The sequence below is a fragment of the Seriola dumerili genome, unplaced genomic scaffold, assembly GCF_002260705.1.
Source record: "Seriola dumerili isolate Sdu_G_001 unplaced genomic scaffold, Sdu_1.0 BDQW01000040.1, whole genome shotgun sequence".
In the NCBI taxonomy this organism is placed as follows: domain Eukaryota; kingdom Metazoa; phylum Chordata; class Actinopteri; order Carangiformes; family Carangidae; genus Seriola; species Seriola dumerili.
The window spans coordinates 4515461-4527048 of record NW_019174295.1 but is presented as its reverse complement, the minus strand read 5'-3'; the positions used below and the strand labels follow the sequence as shown (position 1 = coordinate 4527048).

General features: G+C 43.3%; 1 protein-coding gene across 6 annotated transcripts in view; it reads left to right on the top strand.

Annotated features, from left to right (window-relative positions):
* Positions 1-208: 208 nt before the first annotated feature.
* The window catches only part of LOC111217131 (transcription factor COE1), an 89070-nt gene continuing 77690 nt past the window's right edge, over positions 209-11588 (top strand). For all 6 annotated transcript variants that reach the window (XM_022738865.1, XM_022738863.1, XM_022738866.1 and 3 more), the window contains exons 1-5: positions 209-565; positions 1319-1475; positions 2262-2325; positions 3723-3778; positions 9712-9785. In XM_022738865.1, coding sequence (XP_022594586.1) covers positions 435-565; positions 1319-1475; positions 2262-2325; positions 3723-3778; positions 9712-9785 — 482 coding nt within the window. In that variant the 5' untranslated portion in view covers positions 209-434. The remainder of the gene's footprint in view (positions 566-1318; positions 1476-2261; positions 2326-3722; positions 3779-9711; positions 9786-11588) is intronic.

Genomic DNA, 11588 nt, shown 5'->3' with positions numbered 1-11588 from the left:
GACAATGATGACATCTGATCTAGGTGCTAGTTGAGCTCTCTTTTCTCTGTGACAGCTTCAAGTGTGGATCTCCGAGCGCGCCAGGAGTGTCTTTTTCGCACCTTTCCACGCTGGGTCAGTCCGCTTCCTGACGTCCCTCTGGCGATTTAAACCCGTGTTTTTAAGTGACTGGCATTTTTGGATCTTACTGTTCCGATATGATCCCCCCTCCGTCTTAAGCGCCCACTCCCTCCCCAGGACTAGAATTAAAGGAATTAAAGAGTTCACCGCTTGGTTTCCAGCGAAGCGCACGCAGCAGCAGCAGCAAAGAGCGCACCCACGTTACTCTGCCTGAAAATCAGAGTGAGAGATCAGGAGAACAAGTGCACAGCGAGGCGTGGGAGAGACACGAGGAAAGAAAAGAGGCACAGGCACTAAACTACGGAGGTTTGTTCATGTTTGGGATCCAGGAGAGCATCCAGAGAAGCGGCAGCAGCCTGAAGGAGGAGCCGCTGGGAGGAATGAACGCTGTCCGGGGCTGGATGCAGGGGGGCGGCGTGCTGGACGCCAACACGGCCGCCCAAAGGTGAGCTCTGCCCGGCTGGAGGAGACGCTACCACCCTCCATTTACCAAAAAACGTGGGAACAAGGGGATATTTCTGTCAGGACCTTTGCAGCTGCCTGTGCAGGACATGGGGAGAAACAGAAGCTGCTGTCCGGAGGAAGAGATTTGGATTTAACTGCTTCGATGATCATTTGGGAAATTTAGATTCTCTTAAGAGAATAATTAAGAGAATAACACATTGGTTTGACTAATTTTAAGACAACACACTCAACAATTCATAGCTAAACAGTTAAATTTCTACACCGCCTTTTTCCACAGTTCTGAGTTTAATGAACATGAAACTAAAAGAACAAATAAATAAAACTTTGTTTTGGGTTTAAATGAGGAAAAGAAAAATCGGTCCATCACCTGTCTTTTCTAAACAATCTCAGCTGTTTTCAAGGGGAATAAAATTCTCCTCTTGTCCCACAGTCAGTGATGTATACATTTTGAGCTCCTGTCACACATTATCATGAAGAACGACCTCCAGTAAAAAAAACAAATCTGCTTCTAATTTCAAATAATCCTCGTTTTTTTTAAATTTTGACAAACCGACCTCTCTTGAAAATCATATCTTAATAAACATGTTAAATATCAGCCTTAAAACGTCATTCAAAGCAAATTAAAAATGTGCACACACTGGATTCACTCTCGCTGTTATCTTTATACAAAGTCAAAACTTTACAGCCTCTCCACTGTTCTAACACCGACTCGCTCACGCCTGTGTGTCCGCAGTGGAGTGGGTCTGGCCCGGGCTCACTTTGAGAAGCAGCCGCCCTCCAACCTGCGGAAGTCCAACTTCTTCCACTTCGTCCTGGCTCTGTACGACCGGCAGGGTCAGCCGGTGGAGATCGAGAGGACCAACTTCGTGGACTTCATCGAGAAGGAAAAGGTCGGTGCAGAAACTCACGGTGCTTTGATTCATTTCTAGATTTAATAACCCGGAACATTAATTACTATTTAAATTTTTAAAGGCCTGAATATTCCATTGTTGCGTGTGACATTACTGATGTCAATGTTTAATAACACATTTGAAACATTTAAAAGAACTAAACTTATCAATTTATTTTTATTTATTTATTATGTTTTTTTTATTATCAACATATTTTTTATTTTTATTATTGACAATTCATTATAAGTGTAAGAGACCCAGATAAAAGGCAATATATAACACGTGCTGTAACTGTAAAACCTCCTTCGATTCATTTGTGCATTTGAAAAATAAAAAATCTCTTTCCACGTTGAAATAGTTTTAATTTACGGCTCAATTCAACACATCCACTTGTTCTGTATAAACAACGGTGGGCCGACCTTTCTCCTCATCAATTATGACACCGTTTAAATGAGATGAAATGCAGCGGGAGAATTTAGCATTGGATTTATTTGCCCTGCAAACACAACCAGTAATTACAGAGGAATTAAAAAGCCACAATAACACCGTGATTACACATGGAGAAATTACAGGGGCTGCCCCGCTTTAATATGTCCGCTGTGAACATAAATCTCATGTTTATTTAATGAATGACCGGTGTGAAGAATTCAATTACTTCTTGGGTGTATTCTGTACAATTCACAGGCCTGAATGTGCAACAGAAATGCTTAAAAAAAAAAAAAAAAAAAAAAAAAAAAAATCCTAATATTTTCAATAATCAGCTCAGTGTTTGTTGTGTGTGTTAAGGAGACGAGCGGAGAGAAGACCAATAACGGGATTCATTATCGGCTGCAGCTTCTTTACAGTAACGGTGAGTGAGGAGTCTGTCACACAAACACACACTCCTACACTTATAATAAATTTCACTAAATCAGCTTGATGGGCTGTTTGCACCTGCACTAACAGAATATGCACACATGGGATAAACTGATATATATATATATATATATATATATATATATATTTTAGATTTATTGTGCAGCAGAGGGCCAACAGGCTGCCACAACTTGTTCATGTCACAGAAGCTGCAGTGTGATGTTTCACTGATGTGTAATTTGACTGATTTCTGGATAAATGTCACTATTACAGAGCAGCTGCTGCAGGCCATTAGTACCAGCTTTGTGGCTTTATCACCGTCACTGTACGCAAAATTAGTTATTCCAGCCTGAAGTGGTCTGTGTGACAGTTTGAGCTGAAGTCTGCTGGCTGCATGTTGTTGTGGTGTGTATATATAGCTGTGGATTGTGGTGTTCAGGCCTACCAGCTCAGTCTGTACAGCTGAGAGGGAAACAGCATCGACTGGCAGGAACACCCAGACTCCTCTGGGATTAAGAGATGTGGGCATAAGGCGCACTGTGCAATGTGCGAACTGTGGTTATTGACTTTAATATCTGTTGCACGTGGAAATGGACATTGCAAATGATATTGGCTGCAAGGGAGAGATGTTTTGAGCCAAAAGCCAACAGCGTTTAACACCATGAATGAAGCATGAATGGGAGTCTAATGGTTTCTGGCTGTTTGAATCACAGTTTTCAGAGACTCCAGGGTCTGAGGATAGAGGATATCTTTGTGCAAAATGTGAAAACCTTTATATTATATAAATAAAACCAACTTGGTATTACAGTTAAAAAAAAAAAAGAAAGAAAGAAAAAGAAACACACAGGTTGACTAACATTTATTTTCAGTGTGTGAATTGTTAAACAGCTACTGGCTAATTTTTAATACACACGCGCACACACACACACACATACAAGCTTCTCCAGTTGTTTCTAACCTTCGTGGCTTGTGACCTGTTACAGTGACGCTACTGTGTGTCTGTGTGAGCAGTTCAACCAAAGACTGATTAGCATATTCCTTCTCAGATTGTTTTACTTGACTCATGTGTCGAGGCCTAAACAAGTGAAATTATTTACAAGATTTCCCTCGTAAAAAAAGCTGAAAAATAGATTTAATGTTGTTTTCAGAAATATATTTTTTCTGTATCCCTGTTCTCTTAATCACCTTGTGACTCCTTAAATTTGTGGGTGCTCCCTGCTGTGTGAGGCAGGAATAATTAAGCTCATTAATTTTTTCCCACTCTGATCACTTTTTTTTATGTTTACCTAATTTGACATATTTTTAAATGCAGTTTCTTGTGTTGTTCTGCTTGTCAAAATCTATGTCAGGTTTATGATTATTATTTTCTGTTCTTCTGCTGCTTCCCAACAGGCATCAGAACAGAGCAGGACTTTTATGTTCGACTCATAGACTCCATGACTAAACAGGTAAACACACACACACACACACACACACACACACTCTCTCTCTCTCTGTCACCTCTCCTGTTACCTCTCTGACAATGAGCTGCTCCACTGATCCGCCTGTACTCCGCCGACCGCCTCTATCTGCATGTACTTGCGCACACACACACACACACAAGTGAGTGTGTGTGTGTGTGTGTGTGTGTGTGTGTAATTCACACACTGGGTGTTTCCAGTGTCTGTGTGTGTGTGTGGGTGGGTGGGGGCACACACACACACACACACACACACACACACACACTGCATGGCTCCAGGCGTTTTTGCCTGTACTTCTCTCGCTGTGATTAGAGTGAGGAGGCAGCGAGCGGGTGTTGAGGAACAGGAGCGTAATTCTGCTGCTCACAGTAGGAAGTGGAAAGATATAACGGCACCTCTGGGATTTGGTCTGCTGAGTAGAGAGCATTTTCTGATCAGATCCAATTTTCATGTTAATGTTTGTGTTTTTGTTTATATGTACTTTTATGTGAGAGAGAGCGATAGAGAGAGCAGCAGGAAGAGTTGGGAGAAAGAAAGAGAGAGAGAGGCAAACTGAACAACACAAGACAGACTGTTAGTGCTGGATGTTGCTCAGGTAAACAGTTGGGATGAGGACTACATTCTTTTTGTTTTTTGCACAAGAAGCACAGAGTGAGAACTTTCTGTCAGGTGTAATGCATCGTGTGTGTGTGTGTGTGTGTGTGTGTGTGTGTGTGTGTGTGTGTGTGTGTGTGTGTGTGTGTGTGGCGAGGTATGAGGAGCCAAGAAGCCACGCTATGCGGTGAACGCTCGCTAATGTGACTCCGTGCTCTGATAGAGTCTCACATTGCTGCTGCCATGCCGCACCACATACTGTGTGTGTGTGTGTGTGTGTGTGTGTGTGTGTGTGTGTGTCTGGCAGGCTTAAGGGACCACACTGTTCCCTAATGACACTGTTTAGCTTGAGCATGGTGGGGTGACAGCCAGCTACATGCGCTCACACGCACGCAGTCGGCCCTTGCTCCCAGTGGAAGATTCAGACTAGAAAAAGGCGAATTTGATCCCCTCAAACACACACACACACACACACACTTTCATTTTTCATGCTCACTGTTGTGTGACTAATTAAACTTCTTTTTTTCTATTAAAAGAGATTTTTTAAGTTTGGAAAGGAAAAGTAATTTTTCCTAAGAGATGCTGATGCAGGCAGGTGTGTGCTGCACCTGTGGCCATCTGCCTGTGTGAGTGCTGGTCTGTATGTGAGTGTGTGTTTGTGTGTGAGTGGGGGGGGGTTATATGTGAGTGAGAGCATGTATATATGTGTGTAGGCACTTAGGCAAAACTGCACATGGAGCAATAAAGCATGCTTTGTTTTGTGTGTGTGTGTGTGTGTGTGTTCCCAGTGGTAGAGCAATGGAACACTAACAGGTGGTCAAACCAAAACAGCCGTGTGGTTGGCTTAGATGGTCAGTGATGTCATGGCCACTGTCTCTGTAACCACACACACACACACACACACACACACTGCTGGTCAGCGACTCATTGTTCCCAGTCACTGTTGTCTTACCAAACAGAAGAAATGAAGCTGCCTGGGTTTCTATCTAATGTTGTAAATTCATTCAATAAGTGAAGGGATGCTGCTAAAAACCTCTCAGTAGTTGTGTAAACGTTGCTCTACAAAAGGCCTGTAGAGAACGTGAAGGCGAAACATCGACTTCTACTCCAGAAAACTTCATTCACTATCACACTGACGGGCGGCTGAGTGGCTGCGGTTACGTCACTCACCCCAGTTATAATTCGGCTGTAGCAGCAGCAGCACAGCTCTCACTTGTTTCAAAGGTGAAAACTCCATTTTTGAATGCTAACAAATTAATTGGGCACGGCGGGTTCAGGTACTAATAGCAAGTGCTGAAGACACTAATTTATCTCTGTATATAGAAAGTAAACCTCAGGGACATGTTACACTTTCGTTTTTCTTTTCTTTTTTTTGGCCAGTGAAACTAACCCTCGGTGAGAGACTGCATAGAGTCACAGAAGCTAATGGAGCAGCAGCTTGTCAGGAAGTGATGTCAGGACACATGTCAAAACATTATGGGGCCTTTAAAGTACAGATTTCCAGATTTGGTTGTTGTTGTTGTCAAGTATTAAAATCGGTAAAAGTCGGGATGAGTTTTGCTGAACTGTAGTTGTGCTGCATGCTGTTATTTGGCTCATCGATTCCGTTTCTCTCTTATTTATGATTTTGATTCTACAGTGGTTGGCACCTGCTTCTGTTATTCTGCTATTTCAGGCTGTTTTCCTGTTCGTGTGTGTGTGTGTGTGTGTGTGTGTGTGTGTGTATGCATGTGTTGGGTGGGCCAGCGTTGATTGTGTTTAAATGGAGGAGCAGAGCACCTCCTCGCCTTCAGAAGCTGAAGCGTGGCGTCGGTTGATCATGACTCCGTTCCAGAGAATAAAGCGTCTGTCACTGCGGCCCTGTCGGATCACTAGCTCGCTAGTCGACCTGACACTAACGCAGGAGGAAGTGTGTTCCCCTGCTTAACGGCTCCTTGTTTACATGCCGCGCATGTCACGCCACTTCAAAGGTGGAGGAGAGAGCGGCGGAGATGCTGTATGAAAGGCTTGGTGAGGCGGAGAGAGGGAGGAGACAGAGGAGGAAAAGGCAGATGAAAGAGAGGAGCAGAGAAAACGAGGTGACAGTGTGAAAAAGAGAGCAGAGACAAACGATGGCCGGGAAGGGAGAGGAAGTTACACACTCGCACACGGGAGCCTGACAAAGAAGGTGGATTAAATGTTATCCGCGCTTTTTTTGTTAATTGTGTCAATAAAAATGCCAGGCGGCTCGGGTTGCCGAGCAGGAGAGACCTCAGGATATTAGACACTTCAGACCTCAGTCTACCACTTTTTTCTGAGTGGCAACTTTTTATGACCCACAGTATCTGAGGTGTCACGATGCAGTAAAGTGGCGCAGTCGTGAAGTCCAAACAGATCCAGAGTCAGCAGGGGAAGAACTGGATATTGTCTGCAGTAAAAAAAATAAACAAAAAATTATCTGTTTCTTTAGTTCATCTCTTCGCACCAGTTTTGACATGATCAGATGTTTTCACTTTTCACCACAGAGGTTTTTTTCATATGAATTTAGACCCTATATTTCACTTTTCACTCTTCTGGTTGAACAACTCTTGCTGCCTACAGACGTCTGTCCTCCTTCCCTGCTAAATATGTAAATCTATGTTCTGCCGCAGAGTTAACAGCAGAGGCGATAATCCTTTAAAAATAAGGTATATCAGGATTTATTGACCTCTTCTGTGATTTTGGAGGAAAGCACAGTTACATCCGGCCTACTTCTGTTTCGTAAAGATAAATGCACTCACCTGGCCCAAGGTGTGTGTGTGTGTGTGTGTGTGTGTGTGTGTGTGTGTGAGATAGAGAGAACAAAAGAGCAAAAGTGCAAAGAAGAGAGAAGAAAAGAGAGGTTGAGATGACATTGATGCATGTTTGTCCAGGGTAGGAAGCAAGTTCAGAGGAAGTTGCATGGCCCACTCTTTTCCCATGGCACGGTGAGCAGGTCTAATCATAGACAGAACTATGGCTTATAAAGTACATTTCCTCTTCAAATTCTGCCTCTTCTATCTTTTCCTAATGTTCCCACACTCACATTTGCTTTTGTTAAACCATAATCGAGGGGAAAATATTACAGCTGAGATGTTGATGGAAGGGGTCTAGAGGAACAGTTTCAGATGTCTTGGCCGTTGGATCGACCTCAGTGTTGTGTTACCAGGAGCTTCTTTGCTTTGGCCGGAGTCAGTTAAACTGTTTTCAGTCTGGATACCTGTTTATTTTGTTTCTTTGGATACATGAATTCACTTCCCATGCGGCTGAAATTGTAATTTATCCTCTACTCTGCTGTCGCCTTGCACAGCTTCTGTGGTAAAAGTGGCTCTGTTGGAAATGTTAGCTTAGCTATAGCTCTGTCTACCTGTAGTTGCACTTTGTGCTTTGAGCTTAGATTGTTTTTGTTTCATATTACACACACTGGACCACCAGATTCCCCTTGAGGCTCCAGGTCCATGTGTCGGTACATTTTCAGCTGGAGTATATGCACACGCAGGGAAAATTATCATATCGTAATGCGGCAAGTCTCACTGTTTTCCATCAACGCTGCAGAGCCCCAAGCGACTTTCCAAGGGCCATGTGGGGCTTTAGCGTCTACAAATGAGGGGCTCAGTCTACAGTCTCGGCTCATGTTGGAGCCCCATATGGAACATGCTGGCCCCGAGGTCCCCGTCACGGCTCAAACACAGGCTAGATTTCTGTCAATTCTTGGAGCGCCCAGTTTTTCCAAAGGACAACTTTTCTTGCACAAAATAGTGCAGTGAAAAGCCATGTTGAGTCTTGTCATTGAATAAGAGAGAGAGAGAGAGAAATCTGTTGGGAAACGAAATCAGTCATTCATAATCCCCAGACTTTTGAGTTGAGTTTTGGCTTGTTTGACACGTCATAACCTTTCCCGGTCATAGTTAGACAGTGAGCATGCGTGACAGGTGAACTTGCATTATCAGGGTCACAGTTGAATACGTTGTGTTTTCTGTTCATCGAAGTGTTGCACGTTGTTTCGACTCGTGAAGCTTTCACTCGGCTGAATTACCTTCATTTCTTCTGTTCCCCCTGATGGCAGCAGGTCGTCTGAACCCGCGCTGAAGACTATTACAGAGGACAGTGAAACTTCTTCAGCGCTCCCTGAGAAAAGTGAGCTTGTCACTCGGTGGAAGTCGCCGCTTTGAGGAGCGACAGATCAAACGGACTGGAATAGACCAAAGACAGACAGGGCGTGTGTACTGATTGATAGATAACTTAGTGGCGTGTGACTTGTGCTTTTTTTTTCGCTTTTACCCTGAACCGGAAATGTTGTGTAGTTGAAGCAGGTGAAACGCCCTTTTTTTTTGTGACCGCTGCTCTGGACGTTCAACTTTGTTCCTGGCATCGCTCGACTTCAGAGACTCACCTGATCAGCGAGTGAGCAGAGGAGATGTGGTTCGTTATTTTGTGGATGTTCTCAAACAGTGTGTGTGTGTGTGTGTGTGTGTGCGCGCGTGTGTGCGCGTGTGTGTTTTGGAGGGTGACAGACGCCCCGTGCAGAGACAGTTGTGAGAGACAGGGTGTGAGTGTATGTATGTGATGTGGAGGTGTTACTGCTGAACTGCATGTTCTTTGAGGTGAAGTGGGAACTGCCACAACCTGATGGAAGAAAAATAAAGGCACACCACAGCAACAAAAAAAAAACAAAAACACTAATTCCTCCCAGTTTGACATTATCATTGTGTTTTCTTTTCAGCTGCAAAAATATCACCTCAGATATTGAGTGCAGTGTGCTGAGAACATGCAAATACATTTTCATGCATCCATGCACTGATGCAGACGACCTTCAACAGCAACAATCCTCTTCTGCTCACTCAAACGATGATAGGATGTTAAGTTACAATTCATTTCTAGAGCTTATTGTGAACACATTCAATGAAAAGGCAAAACCAACAATGAAATATTAACAAGTTGCCGATGAGTTGTGTGCTGAAACTGTTCTGCAACGGCGAGTAAAAACGTATCACTGTTGCACGGGGCGCCATGTTCCCTCATTATCACAAACACGGGCACTGTAGTTCATTTGGAGTCAAACATACATGCACCGTCTCGCAGCTGTAAATACTCACCAGAGCACCAAACAAACACACTGTTTCTTCCTGTCTGAGTAACGTTTGTTAAAAACTACAATGCCCAGCTGTTTAAGGAAATGAAATAGCTTCTTTCTTTCTTTTATTTCTGTTATTATAACTTAACCAGCACCGTATCAGGGATGGAGAAGATTGTTTGCTGGATTTATGTTTACTCTGTCTCTCAGCTCACAGTGTATTTTCTTTTTCTTCTCTGTGTCTCTCTCTTTTCAGGCGATTGTTTATGAAGGCCAAGACAAGAACCCAGAGATGTGCAGAGTGCTGCTGACACATGAGATCATGTGCAGGTGAGGATGACTGCAACGCGTCTTTCATCAGCTCACCTTCATCCTCATCATCGTCCTTCCTCTCTCCTCTCATCTGCTCCTCTTTTCTTCTTCTTCTGCTGCAACATACTTTGTTCATCTGCAGGAAGTTCTCACCAGTCACCTCTCTGTGCTCAATACATTTCTTATTTTGTCAACCTCATTAACCCCCCCACACGTTCGCATACACACCAAACCTTATCTGTTGAGGAAGATGAGTTTTAGCTATCAGAGTCGTTGCTTTAATTATAATCTAAAGATGAATTTCTTCGGAAGTAGGTTGGGAGGAAAGAGTTCTATTTATAGAGGCATTTTACCAACCTATCCTATACAATGGAAGATGTGTGTGTGGATGCATGTGTGGTGCGTGTGTGTGTGTGTGTGTGTGTGTGTGTGTGTGTGTGTGTGTGTGTGTGTGTGTGTGTGTGTGTGTGTGTGGGTGTCTGGACGCTGGTATTAGGAAACAGAGAAACTTCATTAGTCGAATCGAAACTCCTCTGTTGTTTCATGGCTACCGACACAAATGGGCCTTCCTCCACAGTCTGACTATAAAATATTAGCATTGGACTCACACACACACACAGCAACCACACACAGATAACAACACACATTACTCACCAAATGAGAATGCATATGCACACGTCGCTCGTGCCACACCACTTATAAAAATTCAAATTTAGCACATGACATTAAGTTGTTCTTATTTCCCTGACCTTCTGTCAGTGGAACAACTGTAAGTTACATATAAATTGGGTTCATCTGTTATGCACAAAGCAGGATTTAAACCGTAAATCAGGCACACTAAATGCTTGATGTTCTTATGAAAGCTGGGTGCTGAATATTCCTCCGAGCAGTTCAGCTGCAGAGGGTTTATGGGCGGTGTGGGAAAAAGAACTATTGAGGAGATTCTGATGTGATTTGCAAACGGATTTATAAATAAATTGTATTTTGGCAACAGATTTACTGAAAAATTATTGTTGTTCATCATGTGACGAATGTCTTGCGGACAAGATTTGAACTGTTGTGCATTGTACAGCATGCATGAACTTGTACTTTTTACAGTGGAGTAGACGGTCTGTCCGCCCTGCTGTCTTGTCCTGCAGGATTTATTCAAACGTTTCCCTTGGGGGAGCAAACAGTGCAGCAGTCGCGCACAAAGTACGACTTCTGCAACAGGTAACTGTTCTCGTCTGGCAGCAGCTGCTGAGGCATAAGTTACGGCTGTCTGTTGCCTCGTGGTTCTCACATGGCTATTCTGCAGCGTTGGGCCTCACCCACAACACACAACGTTGAGCACCATCACAACACAAAGAGCTCAGGGCGTCCATTATCCTCTGTGGCTCATTGTTCATGGTGGTGCTATTAGCCATATGCCTCCCAGACAACTCTGCCACCACACAGGACTGCCGCGAAACCTGTTGCGAAGCTCTGGGTGCACAAAAAACTATTGGAAAGGTTTTTACCGCTAATGGACGATTAGGGAGAATGCAACAGTTGTTATTGTTTTCTAGTGGAAATATTGGTTTACTTTTATTTCTCTGTGTTTAAAACATTGAAAGAAGAAAAATGTCCAGTAGCAGAATTTCCCACTGCGGTAATTGCCTCTTGAAAAATGAAGATAATGTAATATTTGAAATGCCAATATCTCATTAGGAATTTATACTACACAAGATTATCAAAACATAGAGTCATGTATTAGTTGTATATACTCATGAAGTGACAACAAAGAAAACAGCAAGGGCAAATCATGAAAAATGCTTTGAGTCAGGTGGCTTAAAGCTGGGA